The sequence below is a fragment of the Phaethon aethereus genome (assembly GCF_964289735.1).
Source record: "Phaethon aethereus genome assembly, chromosome: 4".
Lineage (NCBI taxonomy): Eukaryota > Metazoa > Chordata > Aves > Phaethontiformes > Phaethontidae > Phaethon > Phaethon aethereus.
In genome coordinates, this window is record NC_138578.1 from 82,622,469 (window position 1) to 82,644,350 (window position 21,882).

The 21,882-nt window shown below is 44.9% G+C and overlaps 1 protein-coding gene across 1 annotated transcript in view; it reads right to left on the reverse strand.

Annotated features, from left to right (window-relative positions):
• The window catches only part of SLC4A11 (solute carrier family 4 member 11), a gene marked incomplete at both ends in the record, with an annotated part of 91,872 nt that extends 73,144 nt beyond the window's left edge, over nt 1-18,728 (reverse strand). The window contains 2 exons of the mRNA XM_081999387.1: nt 5,850-5,900; nt 18,503-18,728. Of these exons, the coding sequence (XP_081855513.1) occupies nt 5,850-5,900; nt 18,503-18,728 (277 nt within the window). The remainder of the gene's footprint in view (nt 1-5,849; nt 5,901-18,502) is intronic.
• Between the last annotated feature and the right edge of the window lie 3,154 nt (nt 18,729-21,882).

Sequence of the window (21,882 nt, forward strand, 5' to 3'; positions counted from 1 at the left end):
TCATGTTGCCTCAAAAGGTTAGATAACCTTACAGTTAGTTAATATTGGCAGGGATAAAGCAATCAAAGGATTCAGGAGAGACTAAGAAGAACTTTCTACAAGTGTTATCAGATCTCCAATCTGCACAGTATTCTAGAAAAAAATGGTTTAAACAGCATCCTCCTTCACACACTAACCAAAGCAAGCTTCTGCTCACAGCTCATACCGATTTCAGCATAATCACGTACTTACCAAAATAGCTCTCCTTTTTCAGACAGGGAGAGCACCATTGTATTGATAGAGCAGCATCTTTCAGGTAAATATTTGCCTAAACTTTGCATGTTCCTGCTGAGGTTAAACTTCAAATTTAGAGGGTTACTACTTGTTTTGAATCACAAGAGTCTGGAAAGCAGTCGTGACAAATTTCTTCCTAACAAATTACTCCATTTCACAGACAAGAACAATTGCAGTGCTGTGGCCACAGAGCAATACGCTCCGATGGCTGCCATCAAGTCACACTTTGCAAAGCTGTCTCCCACAAAATTAAAAATTTAAGCCATGCTGATTAAATAAAGCAGTTCTGCATACAACTGGATGCCTGCTAGAATTTTAAGCTTTTCCTTTGGTTCACAGTCAAGAGATTCCCTGGCAAGGCTCACTGTTTTTGTCCTAAGGAGATTTACCCATCGTGTGGCAGGCAGCCACGTGGACATGGTTTATGCCAGCCCAGAAGACAACTTGAGGGCAGTAGGGGTTGTCTGCAGACTGCGTTGTTGGACTGCTGATTGTTTGCTGCTAATTGTCACCTAATTGTCAAGAGTGGTCCAGCACTTACCTCCCACGCTTTTCTTAGAAGACATCCTTTATTAAGCCAAATATTATGGCTTGGCACAGGTACACTAATTATTTCTCTGGGGCACCTAGTCAGGATTTAGAGAAGTGTCCTCCAATCCCAGCCTCTCCATGGGTAGCTTAAGCAGCAGAAGAGCTGGGGAAGTGTTGGGTGATGCTTCTCGTCTCTTGAGCTGTCACTGGCAGCCCATCAGATATGGGTTTGCAGCCTTTTGGAGTAATGGCCACCTGCTATGGAGATGTCAATCCATTACTTAAGCTTTCAGAGTGCTTCAAGACCACAGATTAAACCACAATCTCCTCTTGTAAGAGGTAGAAAGTCTCTAGCAGGTAAGCCACAAAAGATCAGACCTGCATCCTTTAAGTAGCAGATCCCTCCACTACCGGCTGACCATAACTTCAGTTGCATATTTCCAACCCTACATCGAGTCAGTCTTTTGTCACGAAGAGCCAGATCGAAACTTAAAGCTTCCCCTGCCACTTCAGTAATAATTCATAACAGAACTGAAAGAACTGATCTGCTACCAAAAAAAACCAGCCACCCAAGCACTTTTGAATTAATTCCAGTATTGTATTTTGCAGCCAGATTTCTAGGAAATGTTGTGAATAATCCAAGTAATTCAGTGGGGCTTTGTTTTTATTTTTTGTTTTGTTTTCACAAAACACAGCAGCACATGGACTTTCAGTTCTGTACCAGAACCCACAGAAATCAGTAGTATTCATTTTCTTATAGGCCTCCTGACAGACAGTTCTCAGAAATAAAAGTCTGCAGGAGACCTGCAAGCCACCCCCTCGGGCTCTCCATAGGTAGCAGCAGCACATCTCTGGCCAGTAAACTGGGCATCTAGTCAGAGGAAACCCATTGTGAAAGGTTTTATTTCACAAAGACATTTCGATTAATCTCCTAGTTAGCCAAACAATTCCAAGACAGATAAAGGCAAATTTAAAAAAAGAAAAAACCAGCACACATTCCAAACTGAACTGCAAACTGAAAAACAAAACCAAGCAGATAAAATATATCCAAACATCCCAAGACAGACTGGGGCCCTGGGGCCCTTCAACACAACTGCAATTTATTATGCCAGAAAAACCAATTAATAAGTCAGAGGAGACCAAGCAGCAAGAGATTTACTCTGGAAGACAAAAATTTATGCTGCAATAGCTGTTGGGTCAGCTTTAAAACAACGCGACAATTCAGATACCCCAACACTGCGCTGGGACTCCTTCCTTCAGATTTTGCAAGAGGAACTAGAAAGCCTCTGGCTTTTTGTCTTATCAAGGAAAGTTCTTCAGTCAATTAAAAAGCTCATCATACACTGGCAGAATTTAATCACTTGCAGCTAATACCAATACCTTTAGAGCTGATCCACTTGTAGCTGGCACTGGATACTCCCCACCACCACCAAGGAGGGTGCAGGAGGCTGACAGCCAAGAGACAATGTGAGCTTGATGAGTCATTATTCTGAACATTGATTACCAAGCTGCATTTCATCAGGATGCCAATTATCTTCAGGTGTGGATTGGATCTACACAATCATCTCATTAGTCACTTAAATTTGCCAGGAAGAAAACTCATTTGACAAAACAACCTTGCTGAAGATTCAAGTGACTTAAACACACAGCCTGTCATGAGGCAGGTAGGGATACACCAAATATTACTGGGCCATGCCAGATTTTGTTCATTTGCTTGTGCAACAGGTTTGTTCCACAGACGTGGAATAACAATACAAGAATGAGTAAAAAGATGGATTTTCATCAGCAAGCTATGTCAGAGGACAACTATTAAAACTGACAATACGCATAGGTTGAAAACAGAACATGGTCAACAGTTGCCATCATACCTGCTGCCACCACACTCTCCATCAGAAACCTCTACCTGGGAAGGCACAAATTTATTTCCCGATTTTTCCTTCTTGATGTTGCCTGTACAGAGCAAGCTACTAAACAGATTTTTTTTTTCCCCCCCCAGCCATATTGCACGCATCTACCTTCTGCAATGCATTAAAGGCCACAAATGTGGCTTTCAGTCAAGTTTTTCCAGTAATAGGGAAAAACCAGAGTGTGCTGGAAACTGGAGCTTGTTGCAGCTAAAGACAGGGGCTCCTTTGATTAGCTTTCCAGATTTTTAGCCAGTTAAGAAGTTATCAAATAGGTTGGTATATGGTTGGGACCATAACAACTCTCTGAGCTTCCAGAATAGTCACATATTAACACCCATTCACTAGAAAAATCCTTCCTGGGCTTTCCTCAACTCCTCAGTAATTGAGAGCTACAAATTATTAAATACTTCAGTATGTGGGTTTTTTTGTTTGTTTCATTGTTTTTTGTTTTGTTTTGGTTTTTTTGAACAGTAAATATCCAGGAGATTCTTACAAAGCACTGCTTTGGTGCTGAAGCCAAGACTACCCTCACTACAACAGTTTAAATGTTGAGACTTCAGCTTAAATTTTAACATCATTACAGCTGCTATTGAGAACACAAGGCTAAGAAAAATCTTAGCTGGCCAGAGACAGTCTCTGAAAAAAGCCTCAGATATGGTCAGAAACAAAAACATCCTAATTACTAAGGATACAGAAAACCATACGTATATGCAAGATCTCAGGAGGAGATAAGGAAAAAAAACTCAACTGTGCAAAAAGCAATAGTATCAAAAGATGTTTCTCTACTGAAAAAGAGGGAAAGAGTAAGTGTTAAGGGAATCAAAAGAAGAGGTGGGGGTTTTTTTTTCTTTGCCCTCCGCAACATACAGCTTAGGGGATTCTTTTTTTTATTTTAAAGGTGGGGCAAGAGCATTTCTTGGTCTCCATAATGAACTGTCAGATCTGAACAAGTGGTGCCAAGAAAGAGCTTAATAATTACGTAGCTCTATTTCAAAACAAGCAGTTTTGAAACCACGTGAAAAGGTAACTTCTTTCTCTGTGGTTTCCTCTGGCCCCGATTATTTTTTTGGGTAAGTCTTCAAGAATCTGAGTGCATTAAGCTTCTGTACAGAGAGCCAAAGCACTGCCTCACAAAAGGATGTGTATATTCACACTGGCAACCCTGGGAGATGTGCCGTCCACGTATTCTGTGCAGAAACACACAAGCCCTCAGTTAAATCAAGCAGTAGAAGGTGACTCATCACTCAACAGCAACTGAACTTTTAAAAAAAGGTCAGTTTGTAAAGAGGAACAAGAATGACAGCAGATTTGAGCGTGAAATAACAAAGAAATCTACTGTATTTTCAATCACAATTAATACAGCATTCAATACTGCATGCAGGCTGAAGAGGAACTCCTAAGCAACCTTCCCTCCTTCCCCCAAGCCCCGCAGAAGCACAACAGCAAAGAAGCATACACAGTTTCATGAGGGCCTTAATTGTAGCTCTAAGGTGCCATCTCCTCAAGACAAAGGAGGAAGCTGAGTAATAACACAAATAGAGCAGAAATAAATGCTCACTGCCATGGCACCAGGTTGACAAAAAGGTGTATCTCATAGGAGAGCTTTGCACAGGGAATGCCACAGCTACAACCATGTGCTCTAAAAGCACCCAGAGATCTGCTTTTTTTTGTTTGGACAGTTCAAGGAAGACAAGACATGAGTCTTGGAAGGGGCATATAGAGCCTCTCCACATAAGGTGGTGGGACAGACAGCTGCGCTTGTGTCCCCTGGGGCAGGAGGGCTTGGGATGAAGCAGGTGGCTCCAGAAGGCAGCCACCTTCGTCCTTCCTCCAAAACCAGCATTTCTCCCTAAGCCCTTACGCCGCTGTCGTACAGGAGCTGGAGGCTTAGTCATCTCTCCAGGTCCCAACCTGGACCACCCTCTTACTTTCCCAGTCCTCAAGAGCCAACCACATCCCAAGGGGCCACAAGCAAGCCAGGTAAGGCAGGAGCAGGGCTACCCTGTCCTTGTGCCCCACATGCCCTCAGAAAACCTGCAAATACCAAAGAAATAAACCTCCCTGAGGTCAGGCATTGGTTTCTGTCCTTTTGCAACTCAATCCAGCCTTCTGAAAAGACCTCTTACTAGAGCCGAGAGTACTTGTTTCCAGTTTTATCCTTTTCCTCCTAGAAATTGGCTTCATGTAATTCTTTCAGAAAAGGTAAGCAAGACAGTGCCAAAGGAAGCGCTGTCAATAACAATGCTGGATCTACTGCTGCTGACATCTGGCAGACATTCAGCTTCCCCTTTCCTAAAGGCTTGCCCCCTTGGAACAAGAAAGATGACTCTTGTGATGGCAGCAAGCATCTACAGGCCTAAAGAGGTGGAACATTTTAGTCTTCTGCTCTCACCATTTGGAAGCCCTTGAATAGTCCAAACATCGCACCTTCGCAAGGGCAAGTGGCCCCAGGCCCTTAGAGACTACATCCTAAAGAGACTGGACTCTCAAGATGATCTCACTCTAACAACCCCCACACATGCTATTTCTCCAAAGCCGGGAGAGAAGTTGGGACTTCACTGCACTTCAAGTTTGGCTGTATGATAATTTGGCCCTTTATCAGTACAATATCCCTGAGAGCTTAGCTGCCTTTGTTGAGGCAGATAAAAGTTTCAAAACACTACAACTTAATCTTGCTTCAAAGAAAAAAAAAAAAATCTTAGAGAGCACTTTGCACTAAGAGATGCATTTACCAGAGCCATCCAACATATGCCCGATGCTCTTGGCAGGATGTCTCCAAAGGGATCTGACACCTACAAGTGATCTCCACTCCAGAAAAAGACAGAAAATACACCTGCCAGCCTGCTTTACAGGAAAACATCATGAAAGAACTTGAAAAACAAGGAGCCACCCAGAATAGCCACTGATGACAACGTGAAGATGATTTACTGCTTTGAATATCTAGAACATCTAGAGGTTTTAGAAACGCAGAGTCTGCTTCCAGTACCACATTACACAACCACCATGCAAGACTGTCTTTGCATGTTGCTTAAACCAAGTGGATTTTGTATCACCTGTTCAAGTTCTCAGCTAGCCCTGTAGTGCAGCTCTCCCTCCGTTAAGGCAATACTATGCATAAAGAAGTCAAATAATACTTGCCACTCTCTTCAAAGAAGTATCCATTTCTTGACATCGCTGCTGGTGGAGACTCTAAAAATACAGGAAAAAAAAGAACACAAGAATTATCAATCATCAAGAAGCTGAATGACTTCACCTTACTGCTAAACTCACTGTAAGACTGGATTACAGTAGAAAGCTAGTCCCAAAATACTGCAGGCATCAGATTTTCTGAATGTGGCAACTTTAACCTTTTGTTTATTGACTTCTGCATTTACCAGTATGTACTATACAGTCACTGCTTGAAAAAGTTAAGCAGTCTCAGGCATCCTGGGCTGGGACCACAAAACAGCAAGGCTAAAAGTCAGGACAAGCCTGATCATCTCAGTGACCTATGAAACCTGAACAAACACATCCAAAAATAATACAAGTTAAGCCTCTACAAGACTTATAAAAAAATACAAGCTACAATAAAATACAGGTTACAGCTTATACTCAGATAAAAAGATCCAGTTTAATTTAGAAAAAACAACTCAATTTAGACAAGAATGGGATTTCACATCCTATTCCACTGCTTCTAATCATTAGGATATGCCAAAACAGCGCTTGGCACTTGAAGATGAGCACCAGAACACTGTAGCCTTCCTTGGCGTGCTTGCTGAGCTGGGGACCTGCAGCAAACACCATCTGCACCAATGGGGTCTCATGAGGAAGCCACAAATGGGAAATGACACTGTTCAAGAGCAAACCCACAAACACAGCAGCACCAGGACAGAATCCCCATGATTCATTATGGAACATGCTTTATTTGTTAGTGAGTCAGTTTTGCAATTAACTGCTGGCAAACCAGGTATTTACCATGCAAAGGGATGTTCAAGCAGCATAGAAGCACCTGCTTTCAGGTGTGATCCAAGTCTGGTACCCAAGCCCAGCCTAGCTGTTTTTAATACTAACAGTATTTGACAGTTCAGACTGCATGAGCCAGAAGCACCAGCTTTTCTGTACAGGTGCATGGCCCGTTTTACAGAGTGCTAACAGAGCTCTGTATCAAGCCTTGAGCAAGATTCACCCAAGCAGTCCCTTAGAAATCAGCTACTAGATGCCGTGTCTTTATATGCTTCTTCCCAGCCAAAACGCAATCAGAAAGAGGAATAGATGTGCTCTGTCTTTCCCCACTTCATTAGGCTAATCAAACATTACCTACGCAAGCCTGGGATGAATTTGGGCCAACAAGGAAAGAGGTTTTGCCTGCTTTATTGTTCTACAGATTAGGCTTCCTGCTTTTCGTTTGAGGTATGAGACTGTTTCCCAAAGACCATTTCTGTACCCCATAACTTTTGGCTTATAAGTTAGGTGCTTCCCCCCCCCCCCTTCTTACAGTATGCCACTTTTTCAAGTATCATAATTCATCCTGGTCCACTGGGAGCCTTTGTGTGCCAGATGGATACAAGTCACACCACTGACGGCAGCACCTTCCAGCCCTAACACTTGTCGCAGCCTAGCGTGGCTCAGACCTTTGACTGCGGACAGCATTTGGCTGCACAAGTTCGTGGAGGGACACCCTGATTACCATTAAACAAAAAAAGAACAAAAACCCACAAAAACCAAACCACCACACAAACCCAAGGGCAATTCAAGTGTCTGGTCCAAGAGAGAAACACAATGTTCCAAGTTCATCCCAGAACAATGGCTTGGAAGAACAAACACAACGTGGCCAAGGGGCACCCATTACACAAGTCAATTGTTTCCCTCCACCTGGAAGGGAAGGAGAAGATCCATCCAGACTGATTAGCATGCTAATGATCAAAGGAAAATTTTTCAGAGAGGGTCTTATTGTGTCATGATTGCATTTACGTATTTCAGGAAAAAAATAAACAAAATAGGCCCGGTCAGACAGATTACCCAAGGAACCAACAATCCCACCAGGATGGTATATCAATTTCTCATTTTTATTATGGCTTCTGAGGGAGCCTGAAGCAACATGTTCATCCTTCACTAGGCAAAAATGGGACACCATTTGCTTTTTCTTTAACTGAACACAATTATTTCTATGGGTTGATAATGCCCAACGAGCAGGAATTCAGAGTTGGTTGCTTTCTTCATTAGAAATACCTTCTAGCTGCAGCGTTGCCTGGGTTGACGTCGCACCTTCATGGGAGACTCTGATTTGGTCGCTACTTGGACTAGGCATGAAAAGGGCAAGGCTGGGGTATTACAACAGGCAGTGCCATTTCATTAGGTGGCACTCGTTCCTCTGAGTCACTAATGAGCGATAGTCCCCTAGGCAACATGCTCAGGCAATTATGTTGGAGGTGCTGTTTTTTCAGATGAGTCATAAACCAGAGGTCTTAACCTTGTAATTAAAGATGCAATGGCACGTTTGGGAAAAAAGTCAGGCATTCACCCTACTATGTCCTGGCTAAAGTCCAGCCCTGGTAATTTGTCCCTACGTAATGCTGTCCCATAGCACCAACAGGATTCAGACTCCAAAACAGTCTTGTTGGAGCTGTTTGAAAAGTTGTCACAACCCCCACGGAAGGGGCTACGCACATTAACATCAGGAATGGTGTGTAACATGCCCAGGAGGTAAAAGGTGATGGGGCGTTTACACAAGTCCAGACACACACACAGAGCTATGGGACTAGCTTAAAGGTCAACGCATTAGCAGAAGTGGAGGTAGGAAGGGTAAACTGGGGGCTACATCATCTACATCTGAGACCCTAGAGAAAGCACATCCATGTAACTTTTTAACTCAGCAGAACAAAGGAGACAGATTTGGGAGAAAGGGCGATTAATATCTTTCCTGCGTACGCATCAGCCCCCTTCTTCCCATATTTCCTCATCAGTTTAGCACAAGCAAGCATAGCTTATGCTTATGGGATGCTAGCTAAGGGCAAGGCCAGCTAGACTGCACTTAAGTGCGTGCTCAATAGCAGTCAGCAAGGCAAACATAACAGCAGGCTCCACGTGCCTCTCCTTTTACAAGGCTTATGGGATTTTCATGTCCAAGGTCTCAGCTCCTTAGTCATGTTTTGCTGAAGAGAGGGGCAATGGGTTCAAGTTGTGTGGAACTGACAGCAAGACAGAGTCCTCTTTTCTCTAGCAATAAGGTATGTACCCACAGCCCGACACACACACACCTCCCAACATGCATTTCCTCTCCCCATCACCTCCGCTCTTGAAATTAAAAGAGCTCAATCAAGGGGCAGTTATAAAACGCTGCAGTAATCAATGCAGTTGTTTAGCTTAGGGAAGCCCAAGCAGGAATACGAGTCTCCAAATACATTAGAGATCAACATTACAATGCTCCAGTGTTTGCCTGAGGTTGCAGAAGTATTTCCATGACATATAAATCAGCCCCTGCACTAGAAGCCTTTCCAGGCTGCAGGAAGAGACCTACAGTCTGAGGAGCACTTTAGTACCACAGGGTGGGAGCTCCCCGTCTCCACAACAGCACACCACTTCCCTCAGATCCACCAAATCCATATCACTAGTTCTATTACCCCCAGGTATTCTTTCAGATTTCAGCAATAAAAAAAAAATCCAAGCAAAGTAATTTCAGCAAGACATAAGGTCAGGCTTCTAGAGACAAAGCTGGAAAGCATTACCCCAAGGAGCCAAGATGCACAATACAAATTCACTCCCATGCCTCCAGTATGTCTCGCCAAGAGGTCTATGTCCTCACTCTTCAGACTCTCTCAAACACCTACAAGGACAACCAGACTCTCCCTGTCCAAAGGCAGAAAAGGTGCCATCTTCCATCATCTGCCGAAAAGCATGTGGTATAGCTCTTCTAAAAATGAAGAACACTTCTTAAATTGTTAAGAGTTAACTTACTCCAGCAAATAAGTTTCTACTGCCACCCTACCTTATTCCCTACAGCAATCTGCTAGACAAGACTAAATTGGACAGGCATTAAAAGCGTCACCACTTAGCTTTTTCAAAGAAGAGCTTGTGTCTAGTTTCTCATCCCTTTACGAGCACTGTGAATTCAAAGGTGGAAGTGACAAGGTGAAGCACTGAAATGCTGCAAAGTGGAAAACAAAGCTTATTTCTCTAGACTTCGGGATACAGTTCAAGACTTCGGAAGTCACTGCCCTTTGACTTGAAGCTCTTGCAGTGACTTGAAGGGCCACCAAGGGGGAGGTATATGAAGTTTACTTCTTAACTGGTAGGACAATCAAGTTTGCTGTAGTTTAAGGTGCTTGGTATTAGAGCTAGGATGAATCAGATGATCTGCAGTGGGAAGTATCAGACCAGAAGTGGGTATACTTCCTGATTTCTTACATTCTTACCATTTTTACATTTGCATTTAACAAAAACAGACAAAACCCTACCATGCCATCCTCCATTATTAAATTCCTGTGGGAAACGTGTCTCCGATCTAATAACCCATTTTAACTCTCTTGTTTTAAGGTTAGTAAAAAGTTCTCTTGAGCCTTGCAATATTAGTGGATTACAAATAAAAGCACATTCTCTGGATACTTCAGTAACTCAATTACGATGTTCTGCTGCTGGCATCTTCCAAGTAAACAGCCCTCTGCAGCACAAGCCTTATATTGAACCAAAACACAGCTCTCTAACAAGTTTTCTACAAGTGGTACTTACAGACTTCAGCTTTTATGACTTTCCTCTAGTAAATGTCCTCAAGTTCTGCAGTCTTGATATTTAATTGGCGTTTACTTTCAGACAACACCATTTTGAAAGAGTTATTGGAAAGGTACTTTTTCATTTACAGGCCCTTTAATATTGGCTGCTCTTGGGTTGCCTCTGAACATAGGCAGCCTGGACATCTGGAGCATTTAATTACCCCGTAAGTACTGATAGGAAAACATTGGGTACCTTCAGCTTTTACTCAGGGTGTGCTCCAGTATCCCAATTTCCACCACCTTCTACAAACACTGCTTTGCTGAAACTAAGGGGCATTTCTGAAACTCATTAGCAAATGCAATGTCTTGCCTTACAGTCAATAAAGCAAAACCCTGGAGCCTCTGAGCAAGACATTACAACAACAACAACAACAAAATCACCTGTTCAGCTGAAAAAGCCTTTAGACTTTCCCAATTTCCTCCCAGGAGGAATTGTCAATTCTCAGCATGGCAGCCTGAACTGCCCAGTTATCTGAGGGAAAAAATAAATAAATTTACTTTCCAGGGCTTCAGCTTTGAAGCAAAGTTTAGGCCACTTCAAGCTGACTTCCAGGAGTTTGTCAATCAATGCTAAAAGCATCCATCACTACCATTAAATAGTTGGGCACCAGCTTCCCTACATAATGGGGAATGTTGCAAGTGGTCTCACTACCTCAAACAGATCCAGGGCCAAGTCCAGCTTGAACAAGTGTATTGTGTCATCTAAGGTTTAGATCTGTGGAAAGAGGACAAGACTATCCCTACCCAAGGCTCCACCAGACCTGGTTATTTAATATTAAACTCTGAGCTCGCTTCTTTGTTCTCTCCAGCCCACCATGAATTAACAAGACAAGGGAGTCTGCAGTAGCACAACTGATGAGGGAACTGCACCCCGGTTCATGCAATTTGGGGCAGGTGGAGAGCCTCAATTTATGTGTTTCAGATACCCAATAACCAAATAATGCTGCTCCCTTCCCTCCACCCAAAGTTGGCAGCAAACCAGACTTAAGAGAAAAACCACACACACAAGGAATAGCATCCTAAGGGAAACCTGCAGGAGAGAACTTTTTTTTTTTTTTAAAGTTATGTGGAGCATTGACTGAAATGAGCCTGCAACTGAGAGTTTAAAAGTCTCTGTATACAGCAGGAGCTCAACAGCAGGAGGACGAGGAAGCCTCAAGCTCCTTTTGTAACACAAAACTGCATTGCTGCAAAAGAACAGGGAAAGAGCTCAACAGGCAGCAAATCTGATCCCACCGAGTAGCTAATCGGGTCAAATTATATCAATATTGCAGGGCTGTCCCACATAGCATCACTTGTGCTCAGAACACACGAGATTTTGGCAGTTTTCAGGGAAGAACTAAGCAGCAAGTTCTCCTGGTGGAGACATTTGCTGCTAGTGATTTAAAACCATTCAAGTCAACAAGAATGAATGGACAGCAGCATGCAAAAAGCTATTTTGCCTTAAGTTACCTCTTCTCATTTCTATCTACATCTTAAGCAGCTGATCCTTTCCTATGGCCCCGCATACTTCAACTGGAAAACACTGGTGAAAGCACAGCTCATACTGGCACAGTCAGAGATGAGAAGCATGCCCCTATGCTGCTGTTCCGGGCATTAACAGTTGACATACAGGACAAGAGCTTGAGATTTTACCCGTGTTTGTCACACCTCTCTAGGTGTACAGAAAGATGAAAAAAACAAACCACACAAGTGAGCATTTCAAAACTAATCACTGTAATTCAAGGAAGTGTAAGATGAGTAAGGCATGCTTGTTAATACTTGGGCAGGAAAGTGCCCCATAAATACAGCGTATGAGCCTGTGGCAAGCCCAAACACAGGCCTTTCCCCAGAAAGCACTGATTTGCATCAATAAAGACAAAGGAAAATATAATAGAAAAAACTTAAAAGGGGTAAAAAGACCTTTTGTAAGTCACCAAATGGGAAATATTAGTACTGCTACATTCCAAGGAGTTTAGGCTTGAAGGGGTAAGAGTCAAGATCAACTAGAGGACTCTTCTTTACTACAGCTTTACAGCCTCACTCCCCGTGCGAGCACCACACATGCCTTCTCAGTGCAGACACATCCATCCATGTCTCATCCTGAGCAGAGGCTGAGAGGGATAAACCCTTCTTCCATGAGACACGCCAGAGCCCTATCCCCCCTCAACTTGCTCTTCATTCATCTTGGTGGCATAGCCACACGGAAGGGTTAAGCAGAGCCCCACAACATCCCCACGTGGCATGACTAGAGGGTTAATGCAGGCAGAGATGTGGTATACTTATACTGGATTTTTGTTGGAGACTTCTACCTAAACAGGTTGTTTAAACACATCTCCTGCATGGAAACACCTACAGGAAATCAACTTTTGAGATCTTGAAAACAACCTAGAAGACAGCCATGACCCAGGAAGATTTAAATCCACTCCAAAACTCTTCACCTTGGTAAGCTTTTAGAAGACTATAAAGTGTTGGCCAAAGCAGATGCCAAGAAGGAAGGTGCTTTTAAGTAGCCCAATACAGTGGCAAATTACTGCTCTAGCCAAGAGACTCAGAGCTGCAGGGACACAAGCTTTCTTTCCGTATGTGTAGACATGGCCAAGTCCTCTAGCAGTCTTTACAGGAGAGGATGTTTCCGCTGAAGAGCGATTCTTCAAAGTTATGCATATTTAACATACATAGAATTGCACAGATGTGTCACTTGTCTTCCCTGCCCCCCCTTCCAGCAGTATTTCTAAAGGATTTTCACCACCTCTTTGCTTCCTACAAGGGTTTTGTTTCCCAAAAAACCCCATTTTTAGGACTAAGAGGTCCAAATTGCCCCAAACTAAACATCTCTAACACACATAAGCACCCCGTTTCTGATTTTCGGAGGACGTGACACCAACCCTCTGACGTTTCCTAGGCTACACACCACAGTGCACCAGTCACCTGGGCATAAAGCTTTGCTCCATGGATCTATCTAAACAGTGTCCTCCATCACAGTGTGACCACCCTGAGATGCCAGTCCCCATCCAGGTGGAATACACGTTAGAGCTTCATGGCTCAGCAGGCACTAAAGTGTCAAATCAGGGATTATATGCAAGGAGCTGGACATTCTTCTAATGAAGAGAAATGGCATGAGGAGGTCTTAAATCACACCACGGTCACTCTGGTAAACGAAACCCCAGAACTAATTTCTACAGTGACTGGATGTGAAAACAGAAAGCATCACCCTGAAAGGATAACGCAGGAAGCATCCTCCTGCCTGCTCACTCCCAAACACACACCCACACACAAGCTCAGGGATCAGACATGTCTGCTTTCAAAGCATTTTCCTCACTGCATTGAACAATTTCCCTCTTCATCCCCTCCCTGGCTTCCTCCAGAACACCTATCGCAATAAAGCCATCTAATAAAAGATCACTTTCTGCAGCAGTGACAGCAACCAGAGCCCTCTCCCCCCAAAACACACCCATGCACGCTAAAGGTTGGTGTCAGCAGTGCTTGGATTTACCAGCAGCACCAAGCTGTCCAGGTTGACTCATCCCAGTTTAGCCCACCCGAGCAATTAATATCCGAGGGTGCCTCCCAGAGGTGAGCTGCAAGAGGAAGCGATCCTGTAAGTTGAGAGCTGTGCAGCTGCTTTGCTAACGGGATATCTTTTCCTCCTCCGCCAGGTTTCTTGGCCAGCGTTTCGTAGGTGAGCAGGACAAGCTGAGAAGTGGGGGAACGACGACACTTCGGGATTTGGCTGATGGACAGAGAATTTGGGCTATTTGCCTTTTTTCCCCAGGATGAAGGGAGATTTCATTTTGTTGGGCCCTCTAAAAAAAGTGATTTAAGACTTGCAAGGATTTCTTGCATAAGTGCTACATGGAGAGGAAAGAAAGCAAATACCTCCAGAGATCCCACAAGCTGGCAAAGGCCCAAGAACAGACCAGTAGACTTTTCCTGAAACATTTAAATAATTTAGAAAGCATTAACTCTTACTGACAGTTTTTCAGACAGCTCTTTTGCTTGCAGGGCCCTATCAAAAACCTCATAACTCTTAATTAAAAAAAAAAAAAATACTGCAGTGGCCCCAAGTCTTGGTCAAGATTGAATGTGGATTCATAAATGTGCCCGAGATATTTTTCTTTGCTGAAATGTTTTCCTTGTACAGGCAGGTCTTCCACCACCTGCCCCTTATCTGCAGCAGCAGCACTGTGTAAAACCTGCAAAAATGACTGAGAGACATCAACATTTCACTTGCTTGGGGCTATTCAGAGGAAGGGAGCTGTTCCCTCCCTGCAGTTGTTCAGTTGTGTTAAACACTGTAAAAATTAAGCACCTACAAGGTGTGAACTAGTAGCTCCAGAACTCTTGTTTGAGGCTAGGTAGAAGAGATGCTCCAGCACCACCAGTTTCACATTCTAGCATCACCCCAGGGTACCAGGATGTTTTGGAACACAAAGTGCATTACTATAAAGTTTTTATGCCTTATCTTATTGCCACCAAAATCAAAAACAGCTGCTAAAGAGGCAGCAGCCACTGGGCCAAGCTTTGCAGTGAAGTTAGTCCTGCACCCCTTCCCACCACCACCCCTCAAGAGGCATCTGGATGAAACAGGAAACCAGCTCCAATTCACCCAAAACCAGAAGTCAAGTCAAAACCAAGGTCTATACTGGAAACATGGGAAGACACAGAAGTAGAGCAGCGAACCCAGTCGCCCCATCACCAAACACATTTTCAGTTGTGGTTCCAAGCAAGACAGAAAAAAACCACTACAATCGCCTCCTGTCATTAAGGGTAAAAGCAGTCCAAAGGATACCGAAATGGCAGCCCAGCTGCCCTCCACAGCCCCAACCCTCCCCACAGAAACAGGGATTTCAAATCATGACAGGCTTGGCAGAATAACACAAATCACCCCATACAGTTTCTATGTCTATAGGAGCCACGAAACAGCAGCAAGAACACCACCACCACAGCAGCACCAGATGCTATTTTGCTGTCCATCATCAACTCAAAATAAAAATGCCTGAGTCCGGTGGAGAAATAATCACAAACTGACAATACATGATAGAGTGTTATTCATTAGGACATTGTTTATGGTTCGTCTACATGGCTTCCATGGCTACAGCAACAGGGACGGTGTTTGCTAGCATTTTAGACAGATTACATACATGCATTTTGTTTTGACTCAGCACTACTCTTTCCCCACGTGAAACATCAGTATGTAAAGCCTCACAGACAGGCTGTTAGAATGCTTTAGCATTAATTAGAGAAAATCCACAACAGGTAAGATCTCTTGTGCTCGTCTCCCCATGCATATCTTGAAACTAAATTCAGACCCTGAAAGACAGCGCTCTGGTTAATGTAAATTGAGTTCAAAAGGTATTCCTCCATCCTTAAACACAACAGCACAGAGACATCCGGCACAGAAAATAGATATCACCACCAAGCAGCAAAGCCCATCAAAAATACATCAAGTATTGCCTTACTTTAGTGAATTAAATAATAGAAGAGCTGGCAGAGCTGGTTTTCTAGATTTCCTGGCCAAATGCATCACCCAGCAACAGTAGTGGTTCGGTTTTGGGGTTGGTTTGTTGTTTGGATAGCTTTTTTCCTTTTCTTTTTTTTTTTTTTTTTTTTTTTTTTTTTAAGACCACAACTTACCTGCGCTACTTCTTTAATAGAGACGCTGTTCAAACAGCCTCCGCTCCCCTCCCGGTTGCTCCCCGAGCCACCGCACTTGTTCCCGAATGCCACTTGCTCAGGTGGCCGAGGCGGCGACGGCTCGTGCTTTTTCAATGGCTCCAATATGAATCCATCCAGAGCATCTTTCTCCCTCACTTCCAATTGGCGAGCGGCGAATGGGTGGAGTGAGAACGCGACCCATTAGCTCCCAGACGGACACCTCCAGCCCCGGCTCCCACCCCAGCGGCGATGCCGGCCAGCCGCTAACTTCACTCCTGCGAAGCAGCGCTCCGCATGCCGCCGCAGCCCCGGCCGAGGCTGGGCTTTGGGCTGGGTCGTCTCCCCCAGCCACCCAGATCCCCGCTGCTGCTCGGAGCTATTTGCCTCCGATAGCAAGGGAGGGGGGGGGAATAGAATAATTAAAGTGATCCTGCGCTTTGGAGCCGGTGGTTTTTGCTGGATGCTGTATGGAGAAAGCTCGTGTGCCTCCTTAAAAAGAAAAAAAAGCTTTGTGGCAGCCAGGCTCAGCTGAAGTGAGAAGATACTGTACCTTACAGACAGAAGTACAGGGAAAACAAGAAGATGTGAAGATGCAGGAAGAAGAGAGGGAAGGGGAAAAAAACCTGCCGCTGAGAGGTAGATATAGCAAATTTCTTAAAGATACAGCCGCTGTACTCTGCGAGCGCGGTGCCCGCCCGGCTGCAGGGCTGGGCTCTGGGGTTGTTTTTTTTCCCCACACTACCCAGCATGACAGTTCAGCTGCATGGGCAGTGGCAGTGCAAGGGTTAACGCATGCATTCAACGAGGAGCCTGCATAAGGGAATGAGAAACAAGGCAGTAAGTCTGTGCTCTAAGAGAAAGTTGCAAAAAATAGAGCTGAAGAGACCTCACCTCATCCGAGGGAAACTTATATCCAAGTCCAGGCTACGCAGTGCCTAAAAAGCTTCGGAGGGAAGATACCACATCCTTCCCCCCTCCACCCCCCAGCCTGTTCTACTGCTTCACTTTCCTTAACAATTCAAGATTTTCATAACAATAAGCCCAGTCTCCCCCAGCTGGATATTTAAAGCCCAGAGGAATGGTCTATGCTGGCCAAAAAAAGGGGAAAAAACCACACTTAACTCCCCAAAGCAACATCATCAGCCTTAGAAAAAGCAGAACCCTAAAAAAAAAAAGACAGAAATAAACAGCGAGTTATCCAAATGCTGGCAAGACTGGGTCACTCCCCTACAGTAACTCTGACAATTACTGTGACTTAAGTAAAAATTTCCTAGGGATCATATTTACCAGGAGGCAGCAAACATTTCCCAGGGCAAAGCAAGGTGAGGCAGGGCACGGCTCGGGAAGAGGCATTGCTCTTAGCAGCGGGATTTACTCACAGCCACATACCCTCGTTTTCAGTCGCTGCTACAGACTTGTTTCCGCTGCATGAAACCACAGGCAATGCATGTTTTTAAACACCTCCTACGCATTTTCTCTGCCGAGACTGCTCATCCAGTCTCCTCCATTTTTTTTTTTGTATGCCACCTGACGAGCTTTTCCAGGTAAGGCACATCATATTCAGACTGTAAATAAGATGTAAAGGAAGCATACCATGGTTTATAAAGTATTTGAGGGTGGAAGAGACCCTTGGAGGTCTCTAACCCCACTCCTTGCTCCAGGCAGGACCACCTTCAAAGCTACATCAGGATGTTCAGGACCTCATCTCATCAAGCCCGATACCTTCCCCCAAAAAAGTTTGAGTCAGAACTCGTGTCCTTGGGATCAGCACTTACAGCAGGGCTCAGCTCCTAAAACAGGATTTACCAAGCTTCCCCATATAGATTCTTTGCAGCAGAGCAACATGTAAAATTATGAACCAAGCTGATGCTTTTTATAAGGTACTTCCTTGTAGCGAGACAAATCTGCAATACAGGAGCTTAATACCTTCCCCTATACCCACACTTGATACCTTTAATAACAGTTTAAAGGACAGAGTTGACAGCATCACAACCCTAAAGGTGAAACAAGCCTGCCTAGCCTCCAGCAGGTATTTCAGGTTTCAAACACTGCTGGATTCATTTCACCAAATGAACAAGCTTATGAAACAAAAGACTGGCTAAGATCAGTTTCTATTTTTATTTTTTTCTGCACTGAGGTGGTTTATCAGCTCTCCCTGGCCAGCCTGCTCGGGTCTGAGGGTATAGCAGGGACTGGAGCTGCTCCTTGGTGGAGATGACAGCAGCCAAGCAAGCACGACCAGGAGAGGTCCGAGAGGACAACGCATCAACACAACCACACCGATGTCCTAGCTGCGTTGCCTCCCTCCTCACCCACCATTTCCAAAGCCCCCCCAAATCTCAGTGGACTTCTCTGCTGCCCCATGTTACCCCTCTCCCATCCCCAACCCTTTCATCACCAGTCACGCACCGTCCACTGGCCCGGTCCACCTCTGCGTCACCAAACGTTGCGGCCACGGGGCCAAATCCTGCGAAGAGCCAGCGCTCGCCCCAAACTGGCCATAGGGTGAGCGGAGAAAGGTGAGCCGGGGGTAACAAAAAGAAGCTGGCTCCATTAGGACGGAGAAGAGAGGAGAGCCAGGTACGAAGCAAACCGTGTCCCCCTTCACCTCCTTCAGCGGGTACTGTTGGGACATGCAGTCTCAGAGCCTTCTTCCCCGAGAAGTTCCTTTTTGAGGAGGAATTAGTGCAAATAATAAAAAAAGAGCTGCTCAAGCAGCCCGGCTGCTGTCACAGCCCAGCAGAGCACACTGGAAAGGCTGCGTCTCCAGCCTGTATTTAAACGCCCCTCTCAGAAAGCAGAGATGCAGCACAGGAAGAGACAAATTCCAGCTCTGCGTCGGGCTGATAAGCCAGGTTTATAATATTCAAGAAGTATTGGCATTACTACAATTCCTCCCCCCCACACCCTCCGCAACTAATATCTTGTGCAGTGGGTTGTTGTGCACAATAAGCAAAAAAAAAAAGCCCAATCCCTACAAAAAAAAAAAATCAGCCTGTTCCGGTGGGAACAGCCAACGCGTTGAATAAAACAAACACACGCGTGTTAAACCCTAGGGACGCAATTAGGCTCAGAGGAGGGGGAAGAGGCGTTTAAATCCTGGAGAAGGAGACGGCAGCAGGCAAGAGGAAGAGGAGAATAATCCCAACGTCCAACTCTGTACCCCATGGGGTGTTTTTTCCCCCCAAGCGGCAGCTCCCACCGCTGTGGGGTGCCAGCACTTGCCCCAGCACGGAAAGGGAAGAAAAGCCACCTCATCCTCAGCCCCCAGATCACCCCCCTTCTAATTTACCACTCCTTTGAGCAGGTAGCACCCAGCAATAATTCACTTCATCCCCGCTGCTGTTCGAAACCCACCTGCAGCATCTTGAGACAAAGGCTGCTCAGCTCCAAGCACCAACCGGCTGAGATCTTCTCTCCACCAGCTTCAAATTTGTGACTTTTCCCCCCTGCCAGAGCCCGCATTATCACTAGTCTCCATCCATCCCACCATGGTATGGTTGCAGGGATGCCCCCAGGGCAGCCACAGCCCCACGAGCCCTTCTGCTGCTGTTTGCATCAGGTCCTTCAAACTTAGAGCACTAAAAAGCACCCATGGGGAAGAAAATCCCTGCCCAACCCAAATGTAAAGTCAGTGTTAACCTGATACAAACCACCGGAGTGGGTTTCATGCTTTTCTCCCTGTCTTCTTGCAGTTTCTCAGCAGGGCATTTATGAGGAATGAGACTGGACTCTATACCCTCCATGCCCTAGTCAAATCACAGCTCCCACTGATCCATCAGAGCTTGCAGACCCTTCTTCAGTAACAGAGTTAGACTGAAGCCCTTAGTACTGCCTTTTTCTTTTCCTTTTTTTGTTTATAAAAGCAAGTCAGAGCCAGGGATTAATTTAGAAAGGGGGAATAGAAAAAAACTCATGGAGTTATAAGTGACAGCTAAGCACTTTGATACCAAAGCCAGCACTGACAGATTGAGAAGCTTGCAGTGCTCTGCTCTGGGCCAGCATGTCACCATGCTCTACAGAACGGCTTTATGAGGAGCTTCTACTATATCTTATTTAGAAAGATTATTGCATTAAAGAAAAAAAAGTCTTTCAGTTTCACCAGGTCCCAGCACAAACTCCTGAAGGAGCTGTTTTGCAGACTTCATGATCACAAAACACTGCCGAGACCCAAATTCGGATGAATTTTGAAGGAATTGCCTCAGCATTCCCAGTTTTTAACCTTAGTGCGCTGCATCCTTCACAGCAGACTCCCTACTCTGCCTCAGCAGCGCTAGCACCACGCCGTGCCTCAGCTGCTGCTAGCAACAAAGGTAGCTTGGATTTAGCATATGCTGGATATCTGCTGGTGTGCTTGGCAATAATTTGCATCTTTAGAGGGTAGATGACAGTTTCATGATGATGAGTCATTAAAGTGTCCCAGAGAGTTGTTTACTCCCAGAGAAATCCTACATAAGGAAACAGGACTTTTCTAGAAGTGGTTTTGCATTGGGAAGACGTAACTTAGTGGTTTTCCATCACGAAGAGGTAACTCAAGTGCCACCCAAGACAGAACAATAGAAAGCTTTTGGATGGCAATCCCTGTGGCTTCCCAGAGACACTTCAAAGCCCAGTATTAGGATTACTCACTAAAAAAAAAAAACCAGCAGCTTTCCCCCTACATAATGTGATTTAGCACCTGCCTTTAAGCATAAAGTAACACAGAGCATCACCGCAGGTCTGCAAAGACAAGGGTTAAGGTTTTGGTCTCATACAGGCAAATAAAACAGCACCAGGCTAAGTCTGATAACTCTGGACTAAAATCCAATTTTGCAGCTAAGGTCAAGCTCCTTTCTGCAAGAAATATCAAATTTTTCACCAACACTTCTTCACAACAATATAGAAATCTTCCATTTCAGATGCCCATGCTTTTAAAGCCAAGACATCTTTGTTTTCACATTGACTAACATAAATCTTGCTTTAACAACTGTTTACAGCCTTAAATGGCTTAACTACAGCTTTACTAGAAGTCAAGGCACTACAACTTTACACACAGATATCTTATGGCACTGAGGGAACCGAACGAGTGCTCCATTTAAAAGCCTAACCCAAGTTTCTAGCTGTGTTCATTTAAACAAGCTGAAGCCTTCGAATTGCCAGGGAACGAAAGCTGGAGGGAAACTTCCTCTGCAGTACATAACTCTTACCGAGTGGCAACTCTATAAAAGCCACAGATATTTCAAAACTAGAGGACTCTGGCTGAGATGGACTAGCCAACACTAGCCCCGATTCTAGTGGGGAAAGAGCAATGTGCGGCTCATACCTCTGAAATACCGCTGGATCTATCCAGCCCTGGCCCAAGCAGTTGATCCCATGCTTCAGCCACAGCTTTTGGGAGACAGTCACTCTGCAAAGGAGGGACCATAGCTATGTTCACACCTAGAAAAAACCCACATGAGAAGTCCTGCCAAGATTGCACATTGGGCGGGGGGGGGGGGGGAAGGCAAGTTGTATGTTCCCAGTAGAGATAGTTCCCGTGCACATCGCTGATGGACAGCCAGTCTACCCCATCGGGTCTGAAGAATGACAGTCCTGCACACGAAGAACAGCAGCGCAGGAGAAAGCTTTGAGGAAGAACATCAGATCCAAAGCAAATTTTTGCATTAAGCTGGGGGGGGTGGCGGGGGGGGAAGGGCACAAATCCACCCAGAGAGCAGTTCCTCAAGAGAAGTTTGAGCACCAGCCTCCCGCTCGCCGCTTCGCAGGCAAAGCTGTTGTGCCACCTACAGTTGCTTTTACTCCAAAACAAA